Source organism: Choloepus didactylus, chromosome 7 (genome assembly GCF_015220235.1).
Source record: "Choloepus didactylus isolate mChoDid1 chromosome 7, mChoDid1.pri, whole genome shotgun sequence".
Lineage (NCBI taxonomy): Eukaryota > Metazoa > Chordata > Mammalia > Pilosa > Megalonychidae > Choloepus > Choloepus didactylus.
In genome coordinates this window covers 18,634,097-18,661,197 of record NC_051313.1, presented here as the reverse complement: position 1 = coordinate 18,661,197, position 27,101 = coordinate 18,634,097, and the positions used below count along the sequence as shown (strand labels likewise).

At 35.7% G+C, this 27,101-nt stretch overlaps 1 protein-coding gene across 2 annotated transcripts in view; it reads left to right on the top strand.

Moving 5' to 3' along the window:
- The window catches only part of LAMA2 (laminin subunit alpha 2), a 535,576-nt gene that overhangs the window by 428,297 nt on the left and 80,178 nt on the right, over nucleotides 1-27,101 (top strand). For both annotated transcript variants that reach the window (XM_037842983.1, XM_037842982.1), the window contains exons 40-41: nucleotides 202-340; nucleotides 16,108-16,210. In XM_037842983.1, coding sequence (XP_037698911.1) covers nucleotides 202-340; nucleotides 16,108-16,210 — 242 coding nt within the window. The remainder of the gene's footprint in view (nucleotides 1-201; nucleotides 341-16,107; nucleotides 16,211-27,101) is intronic.

Sequence of the window (27,101 nt, the reverse complement as noted above, 5' to 3'; positions counted from 1 at the left end):
ATATTTCACAGCTGGATTATTTAGGAATATGAGTTTGAGTTGCAAATTATAACACAACACAATAACTAGATACCACCTCACTGTGATTTAGAATTGCTATATGGCAGTAATTATTTGGGATCCATATTTTGTTTTAAGTAAGATGCCCTTCATTTGAGTACCAACTGCTCTGCTGTTCTTTTTTTTGGGTCATCCCAACAGAATCCTTGACGAAGCTAAAAACATCTCCTTCAATGCCACTGCAGCTTTCAAAGCTTATAGCAACATTAAGGACTATATCGATGAAGCCGAGAAAATTGCCAGAGAAGCCAAAGATCTTGCACATGAAGCTACAGAACTGGTAAGAATGTTGTTCCAGTTTGCTAATGCTGCCAGGATGCAAAATACCAGAAATGAATTGGCTTTTATAAAGGGGGTTTATTTGGTTACACAATTACAGTCTTAAGGCCATAAAGTGTCCAAGGTAATGCATCAACAGTCAGGTACCTTCACTGGAGGATGGCCAATGGTGTCCACAAAACCTCTGTTAGTTGGGAAGGCATGTGGCTGGTGTCTCCTCCAAGTTTTGGTTTCAAAATGGCTTTCTCCCAGGACGTTCCTCCCTAGGCTTCAGCTCCTCAAAAATGTCACTCTCAGTTGCTCTTGGGGCATTTGTCATCTCTTACCTTCTCCAGAGCAAAAGTCTGCTTTCAAAGGCCATCTCCAAAATGTCTCTGTAAGCTGAATCTCCTCTCTCAGGTTCTGTGCATTCTTCAAAGTGTCCCTCTTGGCTGTAGCAAGTTCGCTCCTTCTGTCTGAGCTTATATAGTGCTCCAGTAAACTAATCAAGGCCCATGCTGAATGGGCTGGGCCACACCTCCATGGAAATTATCTAACCAGAGTTATCACCTACAGTTGGGTGGGTGGCATCTCCATGGAAACTCTCAATCAAAGAATTACAATCTAATCAACACTAATACATCTGCCCACACGAGATTGCGTCAAAGATAATGGCTTTTTGAGGGACTTAATACATTCAAACCGGCACAAATATATAGCATTATATGTTGAGAATGGAGTCAACCTGTTTGAATAAGTACCAAAATGAAAATTTCCAAAGTGAGCTCTGGAAAATCCCAGTGAATTAGAATATTTGTTTCAAATTATTTTCAAAGTGCTTTTTCACACTTTATGTAAAATAAACCCTCAATATGCCATGATCATAGCAGAGCTCTTTCCTCAGTTATCCCACTTGCTACAGTCAAGATCTTGAAATTATCACCGAGGCCATGCAAGTTTGTACCACCAGCTCACATTGAGTGTCTTCAGTACTGACAATTCTCATCCTTCAGAGGTAGAGCAACATTTTATTAGTAAGTTGTGTAATAAATCTTGGGAGTACTATTTTAGGTCAAAAAACATTTCATAAGAAGCAGGCTGTGAGTTAAAATGTTCAGAACTACCATTTACTTCTTTTGCTTCATACAGATTGCCCAAATGTATCAGAATTTCTGAAATATTAAAAAAAAAAAAACCCGATTGGACATTTGAGTCTGGATGAAATATGCACAAACAATTGGTGATAAAGTGGACAGATCAATATTTGCTCTCATATTTGGCACAAATGCTTCCTTGGATCTCAGTGATATTAGAGATTTTTACTACAATCTCAGAGGTTTTCTTTTGTGGTCATAATGAAAACATATTCCATGAGCAATTACCTACTGTTTTTGATTTCTCTGGAGAGAGTTCTACATATGCCACATGTTATGTTTATTGCTTATTTGAAATGGTAACACAATCATTAGTGAAGCTTTCCAAAGCTCAGTTATCCTTTCAAAAGAATGTATTTTTCACATCTAAACTAAATTCTTTAGTCATCATTGTGCTGGTTTGAAGCTATATATACCCCAGAAAAACAAGTTCTTAAATCTAATCCGTTTCTGTAGTTATGAACCCATTGTAAATAGGACCTCGTGATGAGGTTTACTTCAGTTAAGCTGTGTCCCACCTCAATCAGGAGGGCTCTTAATCCTGTTACTGGAGTCCTTTATAAGAGAATGAAGTTCAGAGAGGAAAAAGCCACAGGAAGCAGTGGAATCCGGAAGAGAAGAGAGAGACCAGGAAGTGATGCTATGCACCTTGCCATGTGACAAAGGAACCAAGATTGCCAGAAGGCAGCCCCAGAACACCACAGTCTTTGGGGAGAAAGCATCACCTTGATGATGCTTTGATTTGGACCTTCTTTTAGCCTCAAAACCGTAAGCTAATAAATTCCCATTGTTTATGCCAAACCCTTGTATTGGTATTTGCTTGAGCAACCTAGGAAAATAAAATAGTCATCTTATAGATAATTATCTATTTAAAAACCCCAATTTTCAACTTTACCATTTTTATCTAACCTGTGCTTTACTGAGTAACTATTTGCAGCATCTACCACAGTGCCTGCCAAATAGTAGGCACTCTAAATGAATGAATGTAGGAATGAAGGAATGAATTTCATTCATCATAATTGACACTTTCATGTCTAATTATATTCTTTTGTACCATAAAAATCTTGCTATTATCACTGTTTTGTCTTTATTAACTTCCTTTAACATTTTGTGTTAAAGAGCTATTTAATTTCACCCAAATTTACTACTATTGCTGTACACTAACCAGACTGATTTCTGTGCTAAAATGAAATGTGAATTTCTCACCATCAATGATTATGCATGATAAGCTAGCCAACATCAAACACAGTTATGGAGCATGGTAATGCATTGCTACCTGCCCTTCATTATCATTATGCCTTTTCTGTTTTCACAAACTATGTAAAAATAAGATATGTCTAAAAAGTTACAGGATAAGTGCTAAAGAGAATTACTGATTTATTTAATGGCTGTCGGTGAACACAGAGAAGACTGATATGTCCCAGGGAGTTTGTTGGACTGTGTTCCCTGAACAGAATAAATAAAGCTTTAATTTTAATAAGTCATTATAATATAGTTCTATTTTGCTAGAAGAAAATACACTTGCCAAACATTAAGATGAGCAATTACCTTGATAAAACTAGCATCTCATAAATATAAGATCTGGTGTTTATTGCTAGAGCTAGAAATAAACAAGGATGGGTGAGATTAAGTTTATTATTTATTTATGCAAGAGTTCAAAGGATGACAATACAGAAAAGTCCTCTAGTCATTTGAATAGAGCCCTATAAAGAAGGAAGAATGTTTTCAATGAAATAAAAAGAAAAACACATAGAAACAAAGCAAGCAATTACAGGAGAAAAAAAGACCTACTAGACAAACAATAAAACAACCAGTTAGTACTGAAAAGAAAATAGAGGTGAGAAAATTTGAAAAGAAACATTTTAACGAAAACAACCATCTGTCTATGACTTAACCCAAAAAACAAAGATACAGGAAGGCTGAAAGCAAAGGGAATGGGAAAATATTCCAGGGAGACAATAACCAGAAGAAAGTGTTTGTACCAATATTAATAGGAATCCAAGTAGACTTTAAATTTTAAAAATATGTTAGATATAAAGAGAGTCATTGGAAAGAACAAAAGGTGGAACAGTTTGGCAGGGAGATTCAAAGTTTTTTGAACCAGCAAGTTCATAACAACATAGCCTCAAAATAAACATCGGAATAAGAGAGAAAAATCAACATATCTGTAATAGTGGGAGATTTTACAGTACTTCTTTTAAAATTTGGTAGGTTAAGCAAAGAGATATAAGGATGCAGAAGATTTGAAAAAAGACATTAACATTCTATATATGTCATTGGTTAAAGCATACATGAAACTTAAAAAAAAAAAATAATAGATCACAAACTAGATCACAAGGTAAGTATCAGCAAATCCTAATAGTCTTGCAGCACCCAGACTGTATTCTCTGGGTGCAATTATATTAAAAGTCACTGTGAAATGCATGCAAAAAAAAATCTTAATATAAAAAACACACTTTAAAGTAATTCATGGATCAAAGAAAAAACACAATTGGATATGAAAAAATAATAACTGAATGAAAATAAAACATGTACATGTCAAAATTTGTGGGGCACAAATAAGTGGCACTTACAAGAAATTGTACGGTTTTAAATGCAGATATTGAGAAAGGATAAGAGTTGACATCAATCAGCCAAAGTTTCTGTTCCAGAAGTTAGAACAACCAAAAAAAAAAAATAATAATAAGGAAGGAAATAATAAAAATGAAAGCAGAAATTAATGACTTATAAAAAACATTAGACAGGGTTGACAGAATAGAAAACTGATTCTTAGAATAAACAGGCAAATAAATGGGGAAGACAAGAACAATTAAGCAAACAAAGAGAGATGATGCATATAAACAATATTAGGTATGAAAGGGGACATAATTACAGAGACAGCATAGATTAACAAATAATTGTGGACATAGAGTACATGAGCAACTTTATTTTTGCTGTATGTTTAACTTCCTCTGGGAGAATGGTATGCTTGGGGCCTCCACTAGCCCACGAGGTCTTTGGATGAGTTAGATAAAGGTGTCCCACCAGGGGAGACGTGCCAGGCACCCAGCTTGGGTGAGCAGTGCTGTTGCCGGAGCCTGTGGGTTCTCAGACTGCACAGCCCCAGTTCCCTCGGACTCTGTTATACATTTAAGAAGTGCTGAACCTCTTCACTTGCTCTCTGCTCTAATTGTTCTTGTCCAGTGGCCTGCTGCATAACCCCCCTTAGCATTTACCTCTTTCCCTATTTTACACACACCATTCTGTAATTTTCAAATAGCTAACACCTGGAACATAGTAGCTGTTCACTAACTGTAGCTTGCTTCTCCCGTCTCCAAACATGAATGCCAAAATCTAGAATGGCTAGGAGGCTCCAGACTTGCAGAATTAACAAGATATTTACTTCACCATGAGACAGGAAAGTTGAACAGAAAAGAAACTTTCAAAGGGTAAATCAAATTACTTTCTTTCCCTATTTAGTTTGAGATCATGTCTGAATATCTGTTTGATGTAGATGTCATAGGATTTTTTTTAAATTTATCAAAATTAAGTTTAAGTGGTATGCTGGAAATTCTGAATCCAGGTGGCAGAGAAGCTAGCGGGTCAGAACTTGGGAATCAGAAGCTCCATCTCCAAGTTGAGTGCATACTGTCTGTGTATTGAGTGAGCTATGTCAGCTAAATTACTCCCTTTTCCAAGAACCAGTGTGAAGTCCATTCTGATCCCTTCTTGACTTAATTTCTAAGACAATTATAGTCCACAGAGCTTAGTACATAATTTTTTATGTGATTTCATGTTTAGTCTCCAATTACATAAGATCATTTCTTACCCCTCATTGGCATAATTGTGGTACTTATAATAGGTACTAATTACTTATTGATATGAAATATTAAGCATGGCAACATGTTTTCAATTTTCTCTTTAAATTTTTAAAAATCTTTTTTTAAGCACATATTTATTCCTCATTTAGGAAAGAATCATAAAACATACCAGATAATCAAAGATAAATAGAATTCTTTCCTGCCCTCAGACCAGCAACAGTAATTTATGCTTTTATTACTTGCTGTCTTACTTGCTATCCTAATAATAATAATGCTTTTCCAGCTTTTATATTCTAATAACTGTTCTTCTCATTTACTAGTTTTTCAGTCCCCATAATAGCAAGATTCTTTTGATATCACTGCTGTTGGTCAATGTCATACAACACAGTGAATCTTGCAAAATAGTATAATTAAACATGAAGGCATTGCTAATGAGTGTTTAGAAATGTGGTCATATTTTCTCTTCAGTCTGTCTTACTTAATATTTGCTTTTTGTAATTGAATAAACCAAAATACATAAAGAATACTTGCAAGGTGATTTTTGAGTTCTTATTTTCTACATAAAAGACTTTGTAAATAATAGCAGAGTACATATTGCATTTGACAGGTCAAGATACTGTGTCAGCCAAGTTGAAAACTTTAATTCACATATACCTTGAATTTTATTCTTGTCAACCAAGTTTTTAGTCATTAAAACCCTAATTTTAACTTCTTATTAATATCTATAAGTACTGCAATTTAAATTTTATACCAATGTAGCATTAATGGGAGAATCATGTAAAACCATAATTGGTATGACAATTGACTCTGCCACTAAAACGGGTGAGCATGTCTTCTTCTAAGTGTTTCATCAGCAGTTTAGTAATTTATATGAGAACTGAGTGATTCACCCGATAGTAAATATGAAAAAAAAATGAGTCTCAGTTACGTAGAAAAATTTGAATCTGTATGTGCAAATGGTGTTCATTAAGCCACCACTGTTACATTTGAGCCAAAAATGAAAAATCTGTTGGAAGCTATTTTAATTTCCTTGGCTGCACAAACAAATACCATGTAATGGGTTGGCATAAACAATGGGAATTTATTAGTTCATGGTTTTGAGGCTAGGAAAAATTTCGGATCAAGGCCTCATCAAGGCAATGCTTTCTTCCTGGAGACTGGTGTTCTGGGCTGGCTGCCAGTGATGCTTGGTCCTGGGCTCCTCTCTCAAAACATGGCAGCACACATGGTAGCCTCTCCTGGCCTCTCCCTTCTTTCTTGGTTCAGCTTCTTGCTTCCCGTGGCGCTCTCTCCCTCTGTCTGAATTTCATTCTGCTTATAAAGGACTCCAGTAGGAGTCAAAAGGTCCTCATCAAAAAGTCCTACTTACAGTGGGTTCACACTCATAGGAAAGGATTAAGTTTATGAACATGTTTTTCTGGTTTGCATAGCTCCAGACCACTGTAGAAGCAGAGATGTACACCTCTATTTTATAACCCAATATATAAGACACATAAAAAAATCAAAGGACTCGTGTCATCACACAGAAACACAGAAACTCTTTGGGATGATGCTACAATTCAATGTAAGTTTGAACTAATTTTCTGTAAGACGACAAACATCTCAGTGTGGTTCTACCTGCTGTTTAGGATTTCTATCTATAGGAGGAATAATCAAGAGGTATGATTGCCATGTTAGACTTGATTCTGGACATTAACTGGAGAGGAAACCTTATGCCCTGTTAGGATGTTCTCCAACACAATGACCACTTCTCTATTGCCTTTGCTCAAAATCAAAGACCCTTGTAGAATCCGCCCACCTTACCCTCATGTCCATCAGCTTGGCCATCCCTGCCTCACTGCAGCTGGCTAGCAGTACACCATAAGAGCCAGAGCAATTATGGTTGTCATGCTGTAATGGGCAAAAACCTGTTCTCGTTCAGTTATGTAATTTTTTAACCCTCTCTTGATTATCTTTCTCCTTGTTCACATCAAGCTGAAGATACACAATCACAAACTCAAAATTCTCGTGAGAAATTTTTAGAATTTCCTGTTTTATCCCTCAGTTTCTTTTGTGTACTCAGTTACTTGTTTCCACAGAGACTCATTTACTCTCTCATTCTGGAATATGCTGTGCAATGCCAGGGATCTACAGCCTTTCTCAGATTTTGGACCAAGCCCATCTCTTTAGATTTCCTTTTGACTCATTTTTTTATTCAATATTTCATGTTAAATGTCCTGTAGTATTTTAAAAATATGGATATTAAAATATCTTTAAATCAAGACATAGTGATTTTCTCATTCTAAAATTATGCATCATCTTTTAAGTTATTACAAAAGCAGTGTGTTGGGGACTGAATCATTTCCCTATAACAGGCATGCTCAGATCCCAACCCCTGGTCCTATGGGTATGAACCCATTTGTAAATAGGGTCTTTGAAGCTGTTACTGGTTAGGAGTGCCCAAACTGGAATGATGGTGGGCATTAATGCAATATGGCTAAAGTTGTTTTAAGCAAAGGAAATTGGATACAAAGAAGAAGCCACAGGAGAAACAGGAAGCTCCATTTGTAAATAGGGTCTTTGAAGATGTTATTGGTTAGGAGTGCCCAAACTGGAATGATGGTAGGCATTAATCCAATATGGCTAAAGTTGTTTTAAGCAAAGGAAATTGGATACAAAGAAGAAGCCACAGGAGAAACAGGAAGCTGGAAGTCAATAGAATCCAGAACAGAAAGGAAAAGCCACTACCATGTGCATTGCCATGTGATGGAAAAGCCAAGGGATACCAAGATTGCCAGCCAGCTGGAAGATACCAACCCAGGGAAGAAGCAAACCTTCTAGCCTTGGGAACCATGAGCCAATAAATTCCCATTGTTTAAGCCAACCCATTTTTGTGGTATTTGTTTTAGCAACTAAGAAACTAATTCCCACTCATGTCCATTATAGAAAATTAGGAAATAAAGAAAAGCAAGAGAGAGAAATGTAAAATGTAAAGAATCCCAGCAATCGCAAATAATCGTTTTTACCATATTGCTGTATTTCTGTCTGTACATTTTCTTATGCAGATAGTTTTTGCATGAATGTCTGTTTTGTAACTTAATATATCAATTAACATATACACATTGGGTTTTTTATTTCTCAAAAAACTATAATCTTTAAAATGTATGTAGGGTTAGATTCTACCATTTATTCTGAGAATTTATTTTATTATAGTAAGAAGATACTCCTTGATTTTTAATAGTAGTTTAATTTACCAGAATATAAATTACTTCTGACATGTACTTAAATGAACACATTGCAACTAATCACCAACCCTTATATATATTCCTTCACATTTTGAACAGTTTTCTTTATTTGAAAAGTTTTTAAATCCAAAATCATCTAAATTATGTATCATTTTGGCACATTAATCCCTATGGAAATGTGTGAGACTTGCCTTCTAAAGTAAGTTATTTCATAAATAGGGAGTAATGGAATAAGTCATAAGCCATGCTGATGAGTTTTCAGTCAAAATTTTCTTAAAAAACAACAAAAACTCTGCATCCCTCCTTAGAGCTTGAGACATAAACTTTGGGTAAATCAGTTAATCAATTCATTTATCAATTAATCAATGACTTTATGCTTTAGCAAGAGTCACTATGCATTTTTAACAAATAGTAGTTAGAAGCAAACTAACACTTATTAAAAGTCAGGAAAGTATCAAGCTCTTGGTTAAATGCTTTACATACCATCATTTCATATTTTCCTCTTTCCTCTATAATGAAGTCTTAAACTGTCTCATATTTTCTACAAATGATTAGTAACTAAAAAAAACACATAGCAACCTACATATAAATGATAAGTTCTCCATTATATATTTAAAAATTTATGTAATTTATAAATATGTGTGTATTCACATATACAGATCCCTAAAGAACTTATTATTCATAAAAATAGAACCCCTAAAAGTCAAGGAACAAAATATCATACAACTCTAAGAACCTCATTTATATTTCACATATGCCATAGACACAGCTCAGAAACTCAGATGTGATGCTTATGAATATGTATAAAGTATAATTAGCTTGAAAAATGCTGCTTCATCACCTGCCTGAGATTGGTGATGTGCTTCAGTGACTTACTAAGCAATGTTGGAATAGGGTCTCTCCAAATTCCAGTGAGATAAATCATTTGATTCATCCATAACATGTTAGGGTTTCCATTCTGTTATCCTATCATGGGCTTATTCTTTAAGCCTGGATTGTTGCTGGACTGTTTGTAACTGACGGTTGTATGCTATCAGCTCTTTCCTTTCCCACTTTGGAGTGCTTCTTGAAACACTAAGACCTGTCTTATTCCTCCACATCTCTTGAATCCAAACTCCCCATTTCCACCGCTCTGCCCAAGGTCCCTATCTTTTCTCTGGCCTACAATTTTATAGTCGCCCAATGATGGCTTCTTTTCTCCCACACAGCCTCCCAGACTAAACTCTAATTGTGTTATTCTCCTATCGGAAATATCAATTGCTCCACATTACCTATTGCCCAGTTTCCTTAGCTTGACATTCAAACTTTCCAGAAATTGACTTCAACCTGCCTGACAGCCTTACCTCCCCACACTGCCCTTCTCAAATGCTACATCTGGCAGAACTGAAATACTTGGTGTCTCCATCCGTACATCAAGCTGCCCTGCCTTTCTGTCTTTCACGTCCCTGTTGCAACTATATCTCCTACAGCCTCCCACACACCACCTATCTCCTTATGTCGGAGCAAAGACCAGTTTACTGAAGATTCATGGTAAAATAATTGGTTTTCTGAAGAGCAGAAAAGGCAAGATACCTGGAAGCAAAAAGCAGCCAAAAATCAGAAATGCAAGAAGATAGGCAATAAACGTCCCATCAGACCAATCAGGGAAAATCACAAAAGTCACAAATTACCCATCAGGAATAAAAAAGATGAAAAAGATGAAACCATCACAAGTTCTACAGGTTGTAAAGGATAATAAGAGGATATTATGAGCAACTTTACGACAATTATCCAACAACTTGGATGAAATGAAAAAAATATTTGATAATCACAAAGTACCAAGGCTCTCTCATAAAGAAATAAATAACCTAAATAACCTTATCTTTGTTAAATAATTAAATTGGTAGGTAAAACACACTCTCTCTCTCTCTCACACACACACAAGCCAGTCCAGGATGGCATTGCTGATGAATTATACCAAACATTTAAAGAAGAAATAATAAATTCTTCCAGAAAAACTTCTCACCTCATTTTATGTGGTCACTATTACTCTATGCTAAAATCATGCAAAGACATTACAAGAAAAGAAAACCATGGACCAATATCCTTCATGAGCATAGGTGCAAAAATTCTTTGCAAAGTTATAATAAATTGAATCCAACCACGTATAAAAGGAATTGTACATTATGAATAAGTGGGATTTATCCCAGAAATGTAAAATTGGTTTAGTATTTGAAATTCAATCAATTTAATTTACCATATTACAAACTTAATTTACCATATTACAAAGAAGAAAGCCCATATCGCCACCTCTCAGTCAATGGAGAACAAAAATATTTGACAAAATCCCACATGAACTCCTAAGATAAATACATAAATAAATAAATAAATAAATAAATAAATAAATAAACAAACAAACAAACAAACAAACAAACCTCAGCAAACTCGCAACAGGAGGGAACTTCTCAACCTGATAATGGGAATCAATGAAAAACCTACATCTAACATCATACTTAATGGGCAAAAGACTTAATGCTTTCTTCTTAAGATCAGGTAATAATGTCTGTTCCCATCACTTCCATTCAACATTGTACTGTAGATGCTAGCCAGTGCCATACGTAAGAAAAAAAAAAAAAAAGGCATCCAGATTGAACAAGAAATGTAACCACCTTTATTCACAGATGACATGACAGTCTATGCATAAAATCCAATGAAATTTATCAAAAGTCTTCTAGAACTAAGTGAGTTTAACAGTGTTACAGGACATAAGATTAATATACAAAATTCAATTGTATTTTTATATACTGGCAAAAAGAAATTGGAAGCTAAAATTTAAAATAACCGTTTTCAATACCATCTGTTGGGTATTGAATCATATACTTACAAAAGGCATGTTTAGGGCCCAACCCCTGGCCCTGCAGATGTGAACCCATTTCTAAATAGGACCTTTTGAAGGTGTTTGTTAGTTAAGGTGTGTCAAAACTGAATGCGGGTGGGCCTTAATCCAATAAGGCCGAGGTCCTTATAAGCAAAGGAAATTGGTCATGGAAAAAGAAGCCCCAGGGAGTGACTAGAAGCTGAAAGTCAGTGGAACCCAGAGAAAAAAGGAGAAGATGTTGCCATAAGAACAAAATCCAAGAAACCCCAGGATTGTTGGCCAGCCGTATGTTATAGGCTATGGGGGGAAGCAAGTCCTCTAGCCTCTGAAACTGTGACCCAATGATTTCCTGTTGTTATTCTAAACCATTGTATGGTATTCATTTTAGCAGATGAAAAATTAAGACAGCATCAAATATGAAACACCTAGGGATAAATTTGACAAACAAATATGCAAGACTCAAACAATGAGTAATATAAAACATTGCTGAGAGAAATTAAAGAAGACTGAAGTAAATCAAGAGATGAACCATGTTCTTTCTGATGTAAGGAAAATGTTCAGAAATAGATTGTGGTGATGGACGCATAACTATGTTATCATACTGTGGACAGTTGATTGTATACCATGGATGATTGTATGGCTTGTGAATGTATTTCAATAAAACTGAATTTAATGAAAAAAAAAAAGAGATGAACCATGTTCATTGATCAGAAGACTCAGTATTATTAAGATGCCAATTTTACACAGATTGTACTATAAATTCAATTCAATCCACTTAAAATCCTAGCATGTGTCTTGTAGAAATTGACAAGTGGGTTTTAAAATTCATTAGGAGTTCAAAAGAAGAAATGTATCAGAAGAGTTATACTCCTGACTTTAATACTTACCATAAAGCCACAATAATCAGGATAAGTCATCAATATAAACAGACATATCATTGGAACAGAATAAAGCATCTGGGAAATAGACCCAGACATACATAGTCAATTGATTTTTGACAAAAGTACAAAGAAAATCAGTGGAGAAAGGATGGTCTATTCAACCAATACTGCTAGAACACGAATATCCTTGTGCAAAACAATGAATGTCGGTTCAGTCTGTCTCTTGCACCATAGATGAAAATTAACTCAAAATGTAGTATAGACTTACATGTGAAATGTAAAAATATAGGATTTCTATAAGAAAATACAAGAGAAAGTCCTTGCGATCTCAGGTAAAGAAAAGATTCTTAGATACTACACCAAAAGCATGGTCCATAAAACAAAAATAAAATTGATAAATTAGGTTTCATTAAAATTGAGACATTCTGCTCTTCAAAAAACATTGTTAAGAAATTGAAAAGACAAGTCACAAACTGGGAGAATATATTTGCAAAATATGTACCAATAAAGAACCTGTATTCAGGTTAAGTATAAAGATCTTTCAAAACTCAATAATAAAAAACCAAATGAACCAATAAAAAATTGGAGAAAAGATTTAAAAAGACACTTCCCCAGAGAAGATAGCAAATAAGCATGTGTAAAGATGCACAACATCATTAGTTATTAGAAAAATTAAAATTCAAACCAAAATGATGCTTTTATTAGAATGTCTTTTAGAAAATCTAGAATCAAAAATATTGACAATCCCAAGTATTGGCAAAGATGTGGGGCAAATGGAACTCTCATATACTGCTTGTGGAAATTTAAAATAGTGCAACTACTTTGGAAAACAGGGTGGCAGCTTCTTATAGTTAAACATACACCTACTATGTTGATCCAACCATTCTCCTTCTAGCTATTTACCCAAGGGAAAAGAATGCCTATGTCCATAAAAAGATTTGTACACAAATGTTCAGAGAAGCTTTATTTATAGTAGCCAAAGCTGGAAATAATCCAAATGTTCATCAGGAAGTGAATGGATAAACAGATTGGGATATACCCATTTGATGAAATACTTACTACTCAGCAATAAAAAAGAATGAAGTAATGGCACACACCCAACATGGATAAATGTCACAGTAAGTGAAAGAAGGCAGACAAAAAAGAGTACATATGAATGACTATTTATATCAAATTATACAATATTTTATATAAATTATACATTTATATAAAATTATACTGGAAGGCAGATAAGGAGAGATAGAAGTGAGAGATAGAAGGAAGTGATGGACATATTCATTACCTTGATCGTGGTGACAGTGTGATGGATGTAAATATGTCAAAATTTATCAAACTGTAAATTTTAAATATGTGCAGTTTATTGTATTTCAGTTACACCCCAATAAAGCTGTTAAAAAGTATTTTTAAAAAATTAAAAATGAATATTGGTCACCACTGTTTACAGTCCCACAACAATTTCCATAGCCCAAGCTTTAACTACTTTCCGTGTTGGCTGACGCTTCTCCCTTTTTTCTCTCCCCTCTCTTCCATTAAATTTCCCTAAGCACTGCTAATCAACTCTCTCTTCCTCCTTTACCCCCATTTCTTAATTTGCATTTCCAAGGTTAGTTTTAAAATTATGGTGTTTAAGTGCATGGCAGATGATGTTCTTATATAAAGGCATTGACACCCTGACTCTGTGGGAAAAACTGGGTTTTTTTTGTCTAGTTTTATCTAGCAACACCAGTGTCCCATGGTCTCTCAATGGCAGAATCATGATTATCAATACTATTGAGTCCTAGAAAACTATTTTATCTCTATCCATATTTACTTGGAATATTGAGCTTTAAAAATTCTTCTGTTGCTTAGAGTTTTCTTTTCTCTTTCCTCCTTGTCAGATAGATCGTCAGCTGTCACATCTGCTGTTTTTGTGTGCCTACTTAGAGAATCTTCACCCATCTTTCATTTCCTATCTCTAATCTGTTTTGATTCAGAAAATCTGTAACCAAGGGAGTAAGAATAGTGTGTAATTGGAACAAACACAGAACCTGAGTAGGTAACTGAAGCATACTTTTATGGGTAAAGTACATTGGAGTTGTGTCATTTATTTTGACACCCATTTTTCTCAAGATGACACTTATATGATGTTACTGTAACTAATTCCCAAGAGAAACTGTAGGACTAAGAATCCCTGTGTTCTCAGTTGAAGACACTGCCAATTTTCCATAGACTAATTTGCCAAGGTTGTCTGAATAGCTCTTTTTGCAAGTAGTAGCTATAGATGTACTATGTCTGTCCCTTTATAGCCAATGGCAGATGTTCCCAATATGTCCTTTCATAGATACCATAGTATTATACAATCAATCTGTTCTTTGAGCAGATTGATTTCGATGTAAACTGTTGGTGTAATACCTTAAAATAAAGTTGGCCACAACAGTAGCAAGTTCTTTAAGTTTAATGATCAAGTAATGTGTCTGATAAAGAATAAAAAAAGTGATAATGAAGACTGTTATGTACGAAATGACCTGAGTTGAGATTTTTTAACTTCAAGCATAAGTATTTAGCATTCTCTGGCCCTTCTTGCAACCTGAAAAGCTTTCCAATTTAAAAGTTATACATAAGGCCCTGCCTGATTTATCTCTTGGTATAAATGTATTATGTTATCAGTTGCTGAGGAGCAAACACCCTTAAAATGGATAAACTAGACATTGAAGTTAAATGATCCTTTCCCGCGTCATTCTATTATCTTTGTGTCACCTCTTTTCATCTAAGCCTTAACAAATTCCTCATTGCTGGGAGATCATCATGGCACAGATATTGTCATTCAGAAGTTTTTGTTTTGCCATAGTAATTTTGAGATGTGCTTTAAAAAAAAAGAGAGAGATCTGTTCTTTCTATTTCAACACCCAGGGGAAGAGGGAATGCTCCCCCACTCACCCCACCACTGGAGTGACATGTCCTTAGGGACAAAGTCAATGGACATTTTAGATCTTAAGTTGCTTAGTTGCTCTGCTGAACGTGATAATCATGACCGGTTACATTCTTACAACTCACAGCCGTCATGTACGGAGCCAGTTTTATATGCCTTGATTTCCATAATATCACACTCTCCTGGTTTTTCCTTTACCCCTCTGGAATTTCAGTTCCCTTGCCAACCCCATTTCCTCTGTCTATTCCTTAAATGTTGATGTTCCTGAAGGTTCTGTTCTAGGCCTGTGATGTAAGACCTGGAACTAAGATTCAATATTAAGTGCTGCTTTGGCATCTGGTAAAACCAGGAGGGCCTCAAGTTCTTAACTGCAAGTTCCCTCCTCCTCTGCTCTGCAAGTAAGGTCCCCTAGCCAAACAAGCCTCCTTATCATGGGGACCAGGCACAGTGCCTACTTATCCCCAAGTAGTGACTTCAGTCCCTTTCAGCCCATGGAATTATTCGAACAAGACAATCACCTCCTTCTGAGGGAACCCAGGGCATCTCACCTTCTTATCACTTTAGAGCCTGCCTCCCACAGCCCCTGCTCCTTCCCTCTGCTCCTGATGGCAGCCCTGAGTGGCCCTACTTGGTGCGCATTGTCCTCTTCCCAGGCTGTGAGCATATGTGGCTGGTAAACTGCTGTCTGTTCATCTGTCCAGTGTCGGGTGTTGTGTGTTCGTCCATCCCTGTAACCCTAGGGTGGGGCCCCTCTCTCACCAACAAGATGAAGAGGAGGCGAAGAGAACATGGCTTTCTTTTCTTCTTCCCGTAAACATCTCTCTGACTTTAATTATTCAATACGTGCCAAAAATTGATAACTCTTACTCTTTGCTGAAAGTAAACTCTGTATCAACTGTCTTTAGATATCTCTACTCAATAATTCTATACTTTTAGATACCTGATGCTTCTCTTTCTGTCCACAGGCAACAGGCCCTGAGGGTTCATTAAAAGAAGGTGCCAAAAGTTCTCTTCAGAGAAGCTTCAGGATTCTTAATGAAGCCAAGAAGTTAGCAGATGATGTAAAAGGTTAGTGTGACCTCCGTTTATTATTATTTTCAGGTTAATTGTAGTTGTAATTGGTAGGACATTTTATCACACCATTGAAAGAATGTAATTGTTTCACCGTGATTTTTATGATTATTTTATTATCTGGATTTAATGCAAGTAATAAACATTCTACCAGTTTTACAGGAGTTTGTCTTCATATCTCATTTTGCATTGGATAATGTTTCATAATTTTTAAACCTAATTCCCATAGCATCACTTCACCTATTTTTAAAGTATGGTAACTTTTAAAGGAGAGCACGATAACTTTTAAGAGAACCAAACCCTACTTTTTTTGGCTTCAGAAATGAAAGACACAAAGGAATGAGTCAGGCAGTTGTACTAAAAATGTCTTTCTGAGACTTAATTTTGTTAGTGGGTCACATTTCCTATAAAGTTTTTAAACTTTTTAAATACATTTCTTTTGTGTATGTATTCCTAATTCAAGGATAATCTGCCATGATCTTCTATGGGTTTTGTGTTAAGAATATTTTAAATATGACTGATTTAGATGTAAGCAGTTATATTCATTATGTCTTCGAATATCTAGAATTCCCTCCTGTTTCTCTCTCCAGTCTCATCCATTATCATTTTCTGGCTTGAACCCATCTCTCCAACCTTACCCAAATATTCACAGTCCCTCCAAATCATGCTATCCTTTCAAGTCTCCATATTTTCAGAGTGTTATTCCTTCTCCTTGTGATGCATTATCCCTCAACCCTGTTCTTCATCTACTTTCCACCAGACCAACAAGATTAAGCACAAACGTCATCTTCTCCAGAAAACCTAACAGCAAATCCGACATACACGCCCCTTCTCTGTGTGTGCCTTTCTCATACACTTGTCCAATCAGTGTAATCATGGACTTAATTTTCCATCTTCTTGAAAAACAGAGACAGTGTCTTTTTAACTTAGTATTGCTAGTACATATTACCGTGACTAGCTCAAAATAGGCAATAATCAATTTTTAAAATAAAGAAATGGTGTTAGTCTTTATTTTAGGAAGAGAAGGGATTTTATAATTATTTGTGTGCGGCATGCTTTGGCCTATAACAGAGGCTGATACGGAATTGCAAGTCCTGTCTCCATTGTAGGTGGCACTTTGACAGTTAAGTACTTTGGACCACGTGCCAAAAGTGAAATGTCTCCCCTTAAACATAATTCAATGCAGTAGATAGGTCTTATGAAACCTGAAGAGGGACTGTAAGTGACCAAAACCAGTTTTCCTTTTGGAGGAGAGGAGTAGATCTCGTTCATTTGTGGTCACTCCTTCCTGTCCAATACCCTTGGCCCAGGGCTGGGAGTAAGGTGAAGCAAATTAGGCTGTAATATGGGTACAGGGTCAGTGTGTCTTTATTTAAAATTCTGATATTTTTTTCATCATGGACCTTTTTGCATTAATTTTGTTTTTTGAAAATTTGCATTAAAATATTTTATCTTGGTTATTGAGAGTTTTAGTGCCCATTTAATCTCATACCCAAAGTGAGTGCCTCTCTCACCTCACCCCTACTCCCAGCCCTGCCCTTGTCTCTATTTCTCCACAAACACTGTTATTATAAAGGTGAAGAAAGAATTCCATTTTTAGGGATTTTTCTAAGGGAAAAATTAATAACAGGCATGGTAGAAAAAGTTAGAAGACAAAAAAAAAGTTCATTTGTTTAAATGTCTTTTTTTTTTTTTTTTTAATTTACGTAGTACATGATTTAGAGTAATGAAAACCTACAAACCACTGAAGTAGTAATTCCTCCAGAAAGCCAAGCCAAGGCTGTGATGGAGATGGGAATGTTTTCTTGCTACATTATGACACTTTCCTGATTTGTGGCCAATTACCCAAGTTATAAAATGGCTGTTAATAAGGAAAATGCTGTATATTACCACCTGGAACTGCTGAAATAGGCCCTACAGAGCAAAACTCTTGTCAGCAGCTATTAAAATAGAGATTTAGTCGTTTCTCTTATTATGGTGCCTGGAGTTATAAGGAATAAAAATGGTGGTTCCAATATAACCTCCACATTTCCAATTTGTTGCTGGGTTCAATTCAGTTGAATTTGGTTAGTTCATGAGTTTTTGTCAAGAATGACTTAGCACTGCTCCCTGTCATTTTTATACTGTCCTTGCCTTGAGGGAGTCTGAATTTGCCAGGAGCAATTTGTCTTGCTTTTTAGTTTTTGAATATACATCTGTTAAAAGGAAATTTGCCCTTGTGTAGGTTTGAGATTTGAAGCTAGTCTACATTTCACTGATTGAATGTCTACAGAGATAAAAATCATTTTGTTGATGGATATGAGGCTTGGTACAAATTGATGATTAGAAGAGTTGGAAGATGAATTAAAACCACCAAGTGAATTAATACTACTTTGCAGATGGACAAGAAATGTTGTCAATTCAACAGCCAGTTGAGGTTCTCATGGACTGTGTATAAGTCAGGAAGTGAGGTAGAGGATGGTTTATTAGAAGTCTGACAGTACTAAGATTTTGAGTAAACACATATAAAGTAACTATTTTATTTACTTCTATTTTGCTTACTTCTTAATTTACTACTCATTTTTCTCTTTGCCTATAACAAGTGAAAATTATTTAATTAGGAATAAATAGGTAACATTTCAGTAAAATGGATGACTGTCACATGAAATTGAAAAATCTATTCCCAAGCCCAAGAACATTGATTCAGTGTATTTATGACATATGGTGCTGTCCAGTATACATTCAGAGCGGTACCAAACATTATTCTGAAGATTAATTTTTATCAAACTGATCAACACTTTCTGTTCTCCAAACACTCAGTCATTTAGTCCAGACAAGTGTATCAGAAAGCTGCTGTGATCATGCATCTGATACACTTTGAGTTACTCTGTTGGGATCCTAGGTTATTTTACACTGGAAAAAGAGAATAAACAGGAATACTTCATTGCTGTTAAACCAAAGTGTGAAACAGGAGTTAAATTTTGACTTTTATTATTAACGACACATTCCTTTGAATTCACATACAACGAATTGTCTGAATCAACCTTTCCATGGATAGCTATGTGGAAGACAATCACACAGTCTGCTCCGTTGACAAATAACAATTTTGGACAAATGGATGACATCTAGCCTGGATCCCCTGTCCTATCTGGAGTCCAGATAACAAAGTAATCTTTTCCTGTTGATGAAATCTGTAGTTCTTCCTATAGAGATTTGATTCCCACTTCAGAGTGTGAACAGAGAAAATCAAGGAAATAAAGCTAGGTTGGACTTGGTCAAAGGTAAAAAAAAAAAAAAAAAAAAAAAAAAAGTGGCAAAACAGTGCCAAATATGGAGCAATTGAAAAGATCTTCCCTCGGAACGAGACTTAGTTTTTCATATCCGAGTCTATACTGTGTGTAGAGGACAAGAAGCAAGTCTTGCAAAACATTCCTTTGGATCGTCTTAACAAGAGACAGAACACTGTACAATGAAAGACAGGTTACAGCTAAAAATTCATCTGGGCTTTGTTGTGTGTTTAGAATCAGAATCTAGGAGCAGAGTTTTACACAAGCATGTCTAGACGAGTAAAAAAATATTAATGCCTTTAAGAGCCCAATAGATAATATAAGGGACCAGGGATCCTGTGTTAAACCAGAGTATACTTGCCTTACTTAAAGGTGCTCAAATTGAATTTATTTTAAAAATACTTTGTGGGCTAAAACCAAATCATTCTGCAGGCCCACAGTCAGGCTTTAAACCTGTCCTTGAGGAAGTGAAAATGGGCTTCAGTATTGTCATTTGGGTTCTTCATTCCACTGGCTGCAGAAGGAACTCACTTCTCTCTTGATATCCTGAGATTTTGGGGATCCTGACACCAGACATGTGCCCCTTCCCTCCATTCTGAGGCTCCTACTAAGACCCTCTAGAGGCAGGAAGCACATATTCAAATGCAGCTAACTGTGATTAAAGACTTATCAAGCACTGGGCCCATCACACAAGACCTAATTTGGTACTTTGAAATCAGGACGTGGTTTCTCAGTAGCACGCCTTCCAGTAAAGCACAGGCCTGATTAAGTGATATGTGGTCCCAATGCCAGATCACACTAGAATATATGTCTGTGCAAAATGGGTAACCAGATATAATATAGATCACATCCCAAACCTGTGACAGCTACTGAGGGAAAGGTAGCACGGGAATCACATCAGGAAAGAAGCTAGAGGTTTAAAGGGCTCAAGAAGGCATACTGCCCTAACCATCATCACTCAACTCAACGATCACCCACATGATACAGAGAATTAAAAGAATTTTACAGAAAAGTGTAAAGACTGGCCAGGAGGCTAGGGACAGGGACAAGTTTCTCTCTTCCTTGTCTTGCTGCTCTTACCTTTTGCCCAGTCTCAGGGTCCTGCACTCAGTATTGGGGGTGACATAGACAGGTGCTTTAGAAATCTCAATACGACAAAGATCAAAGACTATCCAAGTGGTTGAAAAATTATATAAAACAACTTGGGTGGAATTGTATCTTGTATGTCCTTTAAATACCTAAAGATAAAAATATAAAATAATGTAATAAAATTAATAAAATGGAATAATAAAATAAATTAGTCAATTGGCCACTTTTGGTATGTAAAGCAAAAACATTAAGTGGAAAAAACTAACACTGAATAAAATTCTACTAGTTTCTTTTATTTTTATTTCTATTATAAAAGTGATGAGAATTGGACACAAGGTTATACTATAGTCAACCATAATGGACAGAAAAACATATTTTTTTTACTGCTTTTTCTTTTTTATTTTATTGTTTGATTTGTATATTACTTCCCCCTGTTGAACAACTTTATTTTTGACTCCTCTCTCTGTATCACCCTCTAAATCAAATCTGTCTCCAATTCCTGCCAAGTCTTTTCTTCCTTTCATTCTTCAATCTGTCCTTTTGTTTCTGCAGTCACTATTTCTACCTCACAACCAACAGCATGGGTGTCAGCCAACTCTGAGCTAGTCTTCTCTTGCTCATATACACAAATACCAGAATGATCTTCCTCTGAATATCAGCATTTGCTCCTGCATCAGAATATAAACTGGCTCCCAATTTCAGGGCTGCTATGTATGGTTGTCCAGGTTGTGCACAGCACAACTCTAGTAAATATCACTTATATCTGATGTCATTGTAGAGTTGTATATTTACTATAAAACCATTTTTCAGCAGATGCTAGTTAAGTGTTTTGAGGAAGAGATGGAGTTTTCTAATTTGTACCAAGGTACTATCTGAACTAGTGCATGTTACTCTATAAAATCTAAACACTGTGACCCTTAGGCCAGTAGGAAATGTCCTTCATGAGCTTTCTCCTTCACAGTGAGCTGCACACTGACTCCTGTTCCATATAAACACACTCCCCTCTCCACACTAATTCTCTGCCATCCCCCACCCCAACCATCTACCACATATGTGGTTTCCTGTGTCTGAAGGACCCATCCCTCTTTTCTTTATTAATCCATGCCCTTATAATAACCAGCTTAAAATTGAATCTCTTGATTAACCAAACCTTATCACACTTTTCGTTTTGCTCTAGAACATCCTATAACTCTATTTCCATCTGTCTGCACTGTTATAAACTCCCCAAGAACAGGAGCCAGATTTTCTAATTCTGCCAGATCTCTCCATCAACCTAATAAGTGCTTTCTGCATTCATTAATGAGTGCTTTGTAAATAACCTAAAAATATACAAATATTAACATGTATGTATATCCAATTCTCCTACCTAATTTTGAGAGATCAAGGTTTCATAAGCAACAAAGATCAAAGTTTAGATTTAAAGGAAATCATGTCTCCAAAGAAGCCAATATTATGATAGTAAATATATTTGATATTTTCTATTTAGTTCGAGAAGCAAACTGTGAATAAAGATCCTTAAGGAAGCAGAAGTTCCAATCCAGTTCTCCTATAGGGGAGCAATTAGAAAGTTTCCCACTGCCTGCTCTGATTTATCATGACAACAGAAAAGCTGATGGACAACTTAGCAAATAAAAATTGTAGAAGTTTCTCAAACTGATTCCACATATCTGAGGAATCATACAGTCATACATCGTATATAATCATATGATACATATATATTGTATATAAATTAATATAATATTTATATATATATATATATATATATATATATATATATATATATATATAGTTTAATGGGCTTTGATCTACATCAAGTTGGTATAAAGAAGCTCAGTCAGTACCAGTATATTGAAAAGATACTTAGCCTCCTGGGTTGATGAAGATCAATGTGGTTAATATATCTTTCTTTCTATACTAAAGTTCTCTTCTAAGAAGCTGGATGGAAAAAAACAGTTTTGAAACCCTGAATATGGATTAATTCATGTACTAAAAGTAAGGTTAGCCTATGTAGATTATGTTAAAACTTTCAAAGAAGATCATAATGTTAGGGGTTTTGTACTGGCTTTCTCATCCCCCATTTCAAATTGCAATTTTAAATCACTGATAAGTCTGTTTTAAAACATCCTTGGAAAAATAAAGATATACCAAAGAAAGTGTAATCATAGTACGCTATTTGGCTCTACGCTGGTCACTATCTATGTAATGTTTGTAAATAGTGAACAATGGCAATGTAGAATATTTACACTCTTTTAACTAAAGGGTCAACTGTATCAAAAGGATGGGGTAAATGAGAAGGCATGTGAGAAAGCTCAATCCTCACCAATTATAACAAGGATGTCAACAGGTACTTTATAAATGTAAATAGGTAACAATATAAACATATTTTAGACAGATGAGGATATATTCCAGCAGTTACAGCTGCAAGGATTTAAAGTGTGTGTCCTTAGGGAAGGACAGCTTTAAGTGGGCTGAGACAGCAGATTACTGCTTTTATTAGGAGTCCCTTGGTACTATTTAGTTTTAAAACTTTGTGCATTACTGTGCCAAAATTGCTTAATATTAAAAAAAGACAAAACACTCTCAGTCAAAACGTTCCATCCATTTGATTCTGGTGTTTCAATTACTTAAGAGCAGTCACTGAGTCAATGGAGGAGACAAAACTGGATTTCTGCATGGAAAGGGTCTCCTAAATCTTGCCCTTAAAAGCACTGGGAACCTTAAGCAATTTACATAGGCTGTCTTATTTCTTTCACGTAACTTCCTTTTGTGGTAGGCATCATTATCCCCACTTAAGAAAAATGAGGTTCAGAGAATTTGAACAAACTGCCCAAAGTCCCACAGTGGGTATATAGTGGGGTCAGCAGTTCAGACCAAGTCAGTCTCCAAAGATGATGATTTTAGCCACTGCTGGGCAAATACTTGGAGATTCCGTTATAAGCCAGCAGGTGGCACATTAGTGCTCACAGCCCTAATAAATGATGGAGGAATGAAAGGGTGAGTAGATGAACGCCTCTGTGTAGTAGGATATCCCTCATTGTCAGGAAGGTCAAGGTCCAAGTTTCCACAAAATGACCCCATGCAGATTTCATGTCCATCCCAAACTTCCTGCCTTAAAACTACAGATAGAAACCCTGCAGAAATTAACCTGTCATCTAATTCAGAAGGGACCTCTGGAACCAAAGGTGAAACACGTTTGTAGGAAATAGAAGCTCTACTAATTAACTGATTTTTCTGTAAAGGATATCTTAAAGAGAATATTCTTTCATGTTATGGAAAAGGAGCAAATCAGAAGTGTTAATGTGTGTGTGCAAGTAGTTGTTCATAACAAGACAAATGTCATCATAATGAAAAGGTTCACTTCAAAATGTCATCTAGATGGGCAGTTTGCCATAGATTCCATTTAATAGGGTCCCTTCAAAATTAATAGCAGCTCCACAGATTTCATCCTTGTGAATGGGTGAATCCTTCAAGGCATTTATTTGTGCTCTGTTTGTATTAAGAAACAATAAAAATTGCATTTGAGGATCTTAACTAGATGAGTTCTAATAGTCAAATTCAACATTACCAGAAGGCTCTAATACTAAAATCTACTAAAATCTATAAAAATGATCCTGACATTTCATTTAAAAGTGAAGGATATATATATACACACACACACATACACACACACATATGTATACACATACACACACATACCTTGAAAATACAAAAGGAAAACAAACAAACATAGGCTCTAGACTAAGTGCTTCAAAGATGAAAATAAATCGTAAATAACATTGAAAGCTAGTAAACACCAGGGTAATTATCAAACCAATGTGAGTGTATCACCCTTTAAAGTACCAATGATAAATCCAGTACTTTTTCATACATCCTCTGATTGATTTCTCATATCAGCCATATGAAGGAAGATGTCATCATGTTCATTTTACATACCTAAAATATTTAAGCCCACATCTTCTAAGTTCTATATTCATTTCATTGTATCATACTATTTTAATAACTAGAGTTTTGTAAAGACATTGATGATCAAAGAAATTACTTGTATAGCTTTATCTTGATACCTTACATAGCATAGTTCAATGTTATTCAATGTTACAGTTCTAATTTAACTAAATTCATACTTTGTAGAGTGCCAGGAACATGGTAAATGTGAGTAAATTTTTATTATTAGTGGAAGTGACTCAGAACTGTGTCTAGTGACTTGCTATCTGGATATGTCTACCCTGTACAATTTCAATGGATATGTGACAAAGGGAAATTATATTGTCAGGAGAGTTCAGATCTACCCTTTCTACTCTGCTTCTTCTCCCTCATCTTACAACCCCTCTCTTTTGCCAAACCCATTTCTGGACGTTTGTTCTCTACTGTATGGGGAGAGAATGAGAAAGGGAGATAAAGAAGTTGGGGGCAGGGAGAAGTGGGAGCTTTGCAGTTTGGTTTCTATTTTTAATAGCTAGAGTTTTGTAAAGACATTGATGACCAAGAAATTACTTGTATAGCTTTATCTTGATACCTTACATAGCATAGTTCAATGTTATTCAATGTTACAGTTCTAATTTAACTAAATTCATACTTTGTAGAGTGCCAGGATATTTAGAAATATTTAGAAAGAAGATAAAGAGAATGAATTGGCTACAACTGTTGGGTATGAGAGCTGAAGAAATAGGGAGAGGGGATATTACAGAATGTTGCTGTGGATTATAAATTGGATCCTTTTCTTCTTTGCCAAAATATTACAAGGAATGGGTTTGATTTTCTTTTAACTATTAATAATTCTGTTTCTTGAACCTTTGTGTTACAAGTCAAACTGGACCATGGGCATTCTTCCTTACATTTTTGTTATAGATTAACTGTGGCCTAAATGTCTTTTACTTACAAACTAACTTTGGGGTGCTTATTGTTTTAGGTTGTCATCACTACAGTTTTCTTGATTTTCCATTTTAAAATCTGCAACTCTCCAAATACAGCTCACCTAATTCCATTGCCAGAGCTATAAAATGTTCAGAATGGGTCTGAGAAATTCCAGAAACTACTTTAGAAAAAAACATTCACAATATAAGGAAGGATAAATTAAGAAGGAACCAGAGTCAAGTAACTGAAATGTAGCAATTGGAACGGGGTCAGAGTATATACTGACTTTCCAGTGCAGAATGAAGAAGATCAAAATTACTGCTTTAGGCTTGAGGGACAGGAGTAAGGTCAGTTTTTCTTCTGAATAATTAGCCTAATTGTTCAGCCAGTAGTTGCTCTCAGAATGCAGGAAATAGTATAAACCCAGTGATGCCCTTTAAATTAATTTTCACTGTACATGAATTTCTTGCTTCCCGGAACATTTTAAATGCTTCATGATTTAAAACATCAAATCCAATCAAGAAACTAAGAGATGAAATTTGTATATTTCCATTTCCTTAATTGATGAAGACTTCCAAGTGAATATTAAAAAATGCAGCCTCTTATCTATTATCAAGGAATTCATATAGATCGCACAGTCATAAATAGACTGGCTTTATTTCAGGAAGTGTACTTTTGGGAAACAATCCAAAAATGTTATTTTAGTGCAAACAGTGAAAAATAATGGACATATTAAAAGAAAGATGAATTGTGGTCAACAGAAGAGAAAACCTAATTACTTGGAAAGTATATTTTGAAGGACTAGAATCAAAAATAATGTATCAGTGACTGAAATGGACATACTGATGTTTTAGAGTCATGCTTTGCTGGAGTATTTTACACTGGTTTTCAGTGATGTCAGGTCTTTGGCTTAGCACTTAAAAGCAACCCCTTAAACAATGGGAGGACCTTATGTTACTACTGATCTGTGGTCTGCCTCCAATGCCCTTTATATGAAGTGGAGTGCATTATTAATATGGTGCTGCCGACATTCCTTCCCTTTTCCAATCTTCCCACGTGAGAGCTAATAAAGGCAAGGAATGTTTTCCAGCTGCCAGTGTCCTGCAAAACTGCTCTGCCAGGCCCACTGCCCTGTGGGCAGTGCAAACAAGACTGGTCTGGCTCTTTTCCATGAGAGGCACTCTCTCCTGCTCTGTCCCCCCTGGAAATGGTCTACCAGGAAAGTGATGGCAAATATCAGCCTTCTCCAGTTCAGGTTGCTTAAGCTTGTTTTAAACTGTTACAAAGAAAAGAACAATAATACCTGCACAGAGCAAACCATCTAACCAGCACAACAAGGTGCAAAATGAAAGGCTTTAGCACACTGCCCCTCACACCACCTTTAACTCCCTTACTCATTCCTAGATCCTATCCCCTATAAGGACTGTCAGAGCATTTTGGCTTTTTTGTTATGTTCCACCCCAAACCATCCCTCCAAATTTTTGTCTGTGTGTCGGCATACATATGATGCACCTCACTTATTTTCACGGAAAGGTGTTAAGGGTCTTTTCATATCAGTACTTACTGATCTAATTCTTTTTAAAGGCTGCATGTATCCATTGGATGGATATGCATTATTGATATAAACAGTCCCCTGTTATTGGGCATTTTTCCTTAATTTGCAATCAAATTAAATCAGATAA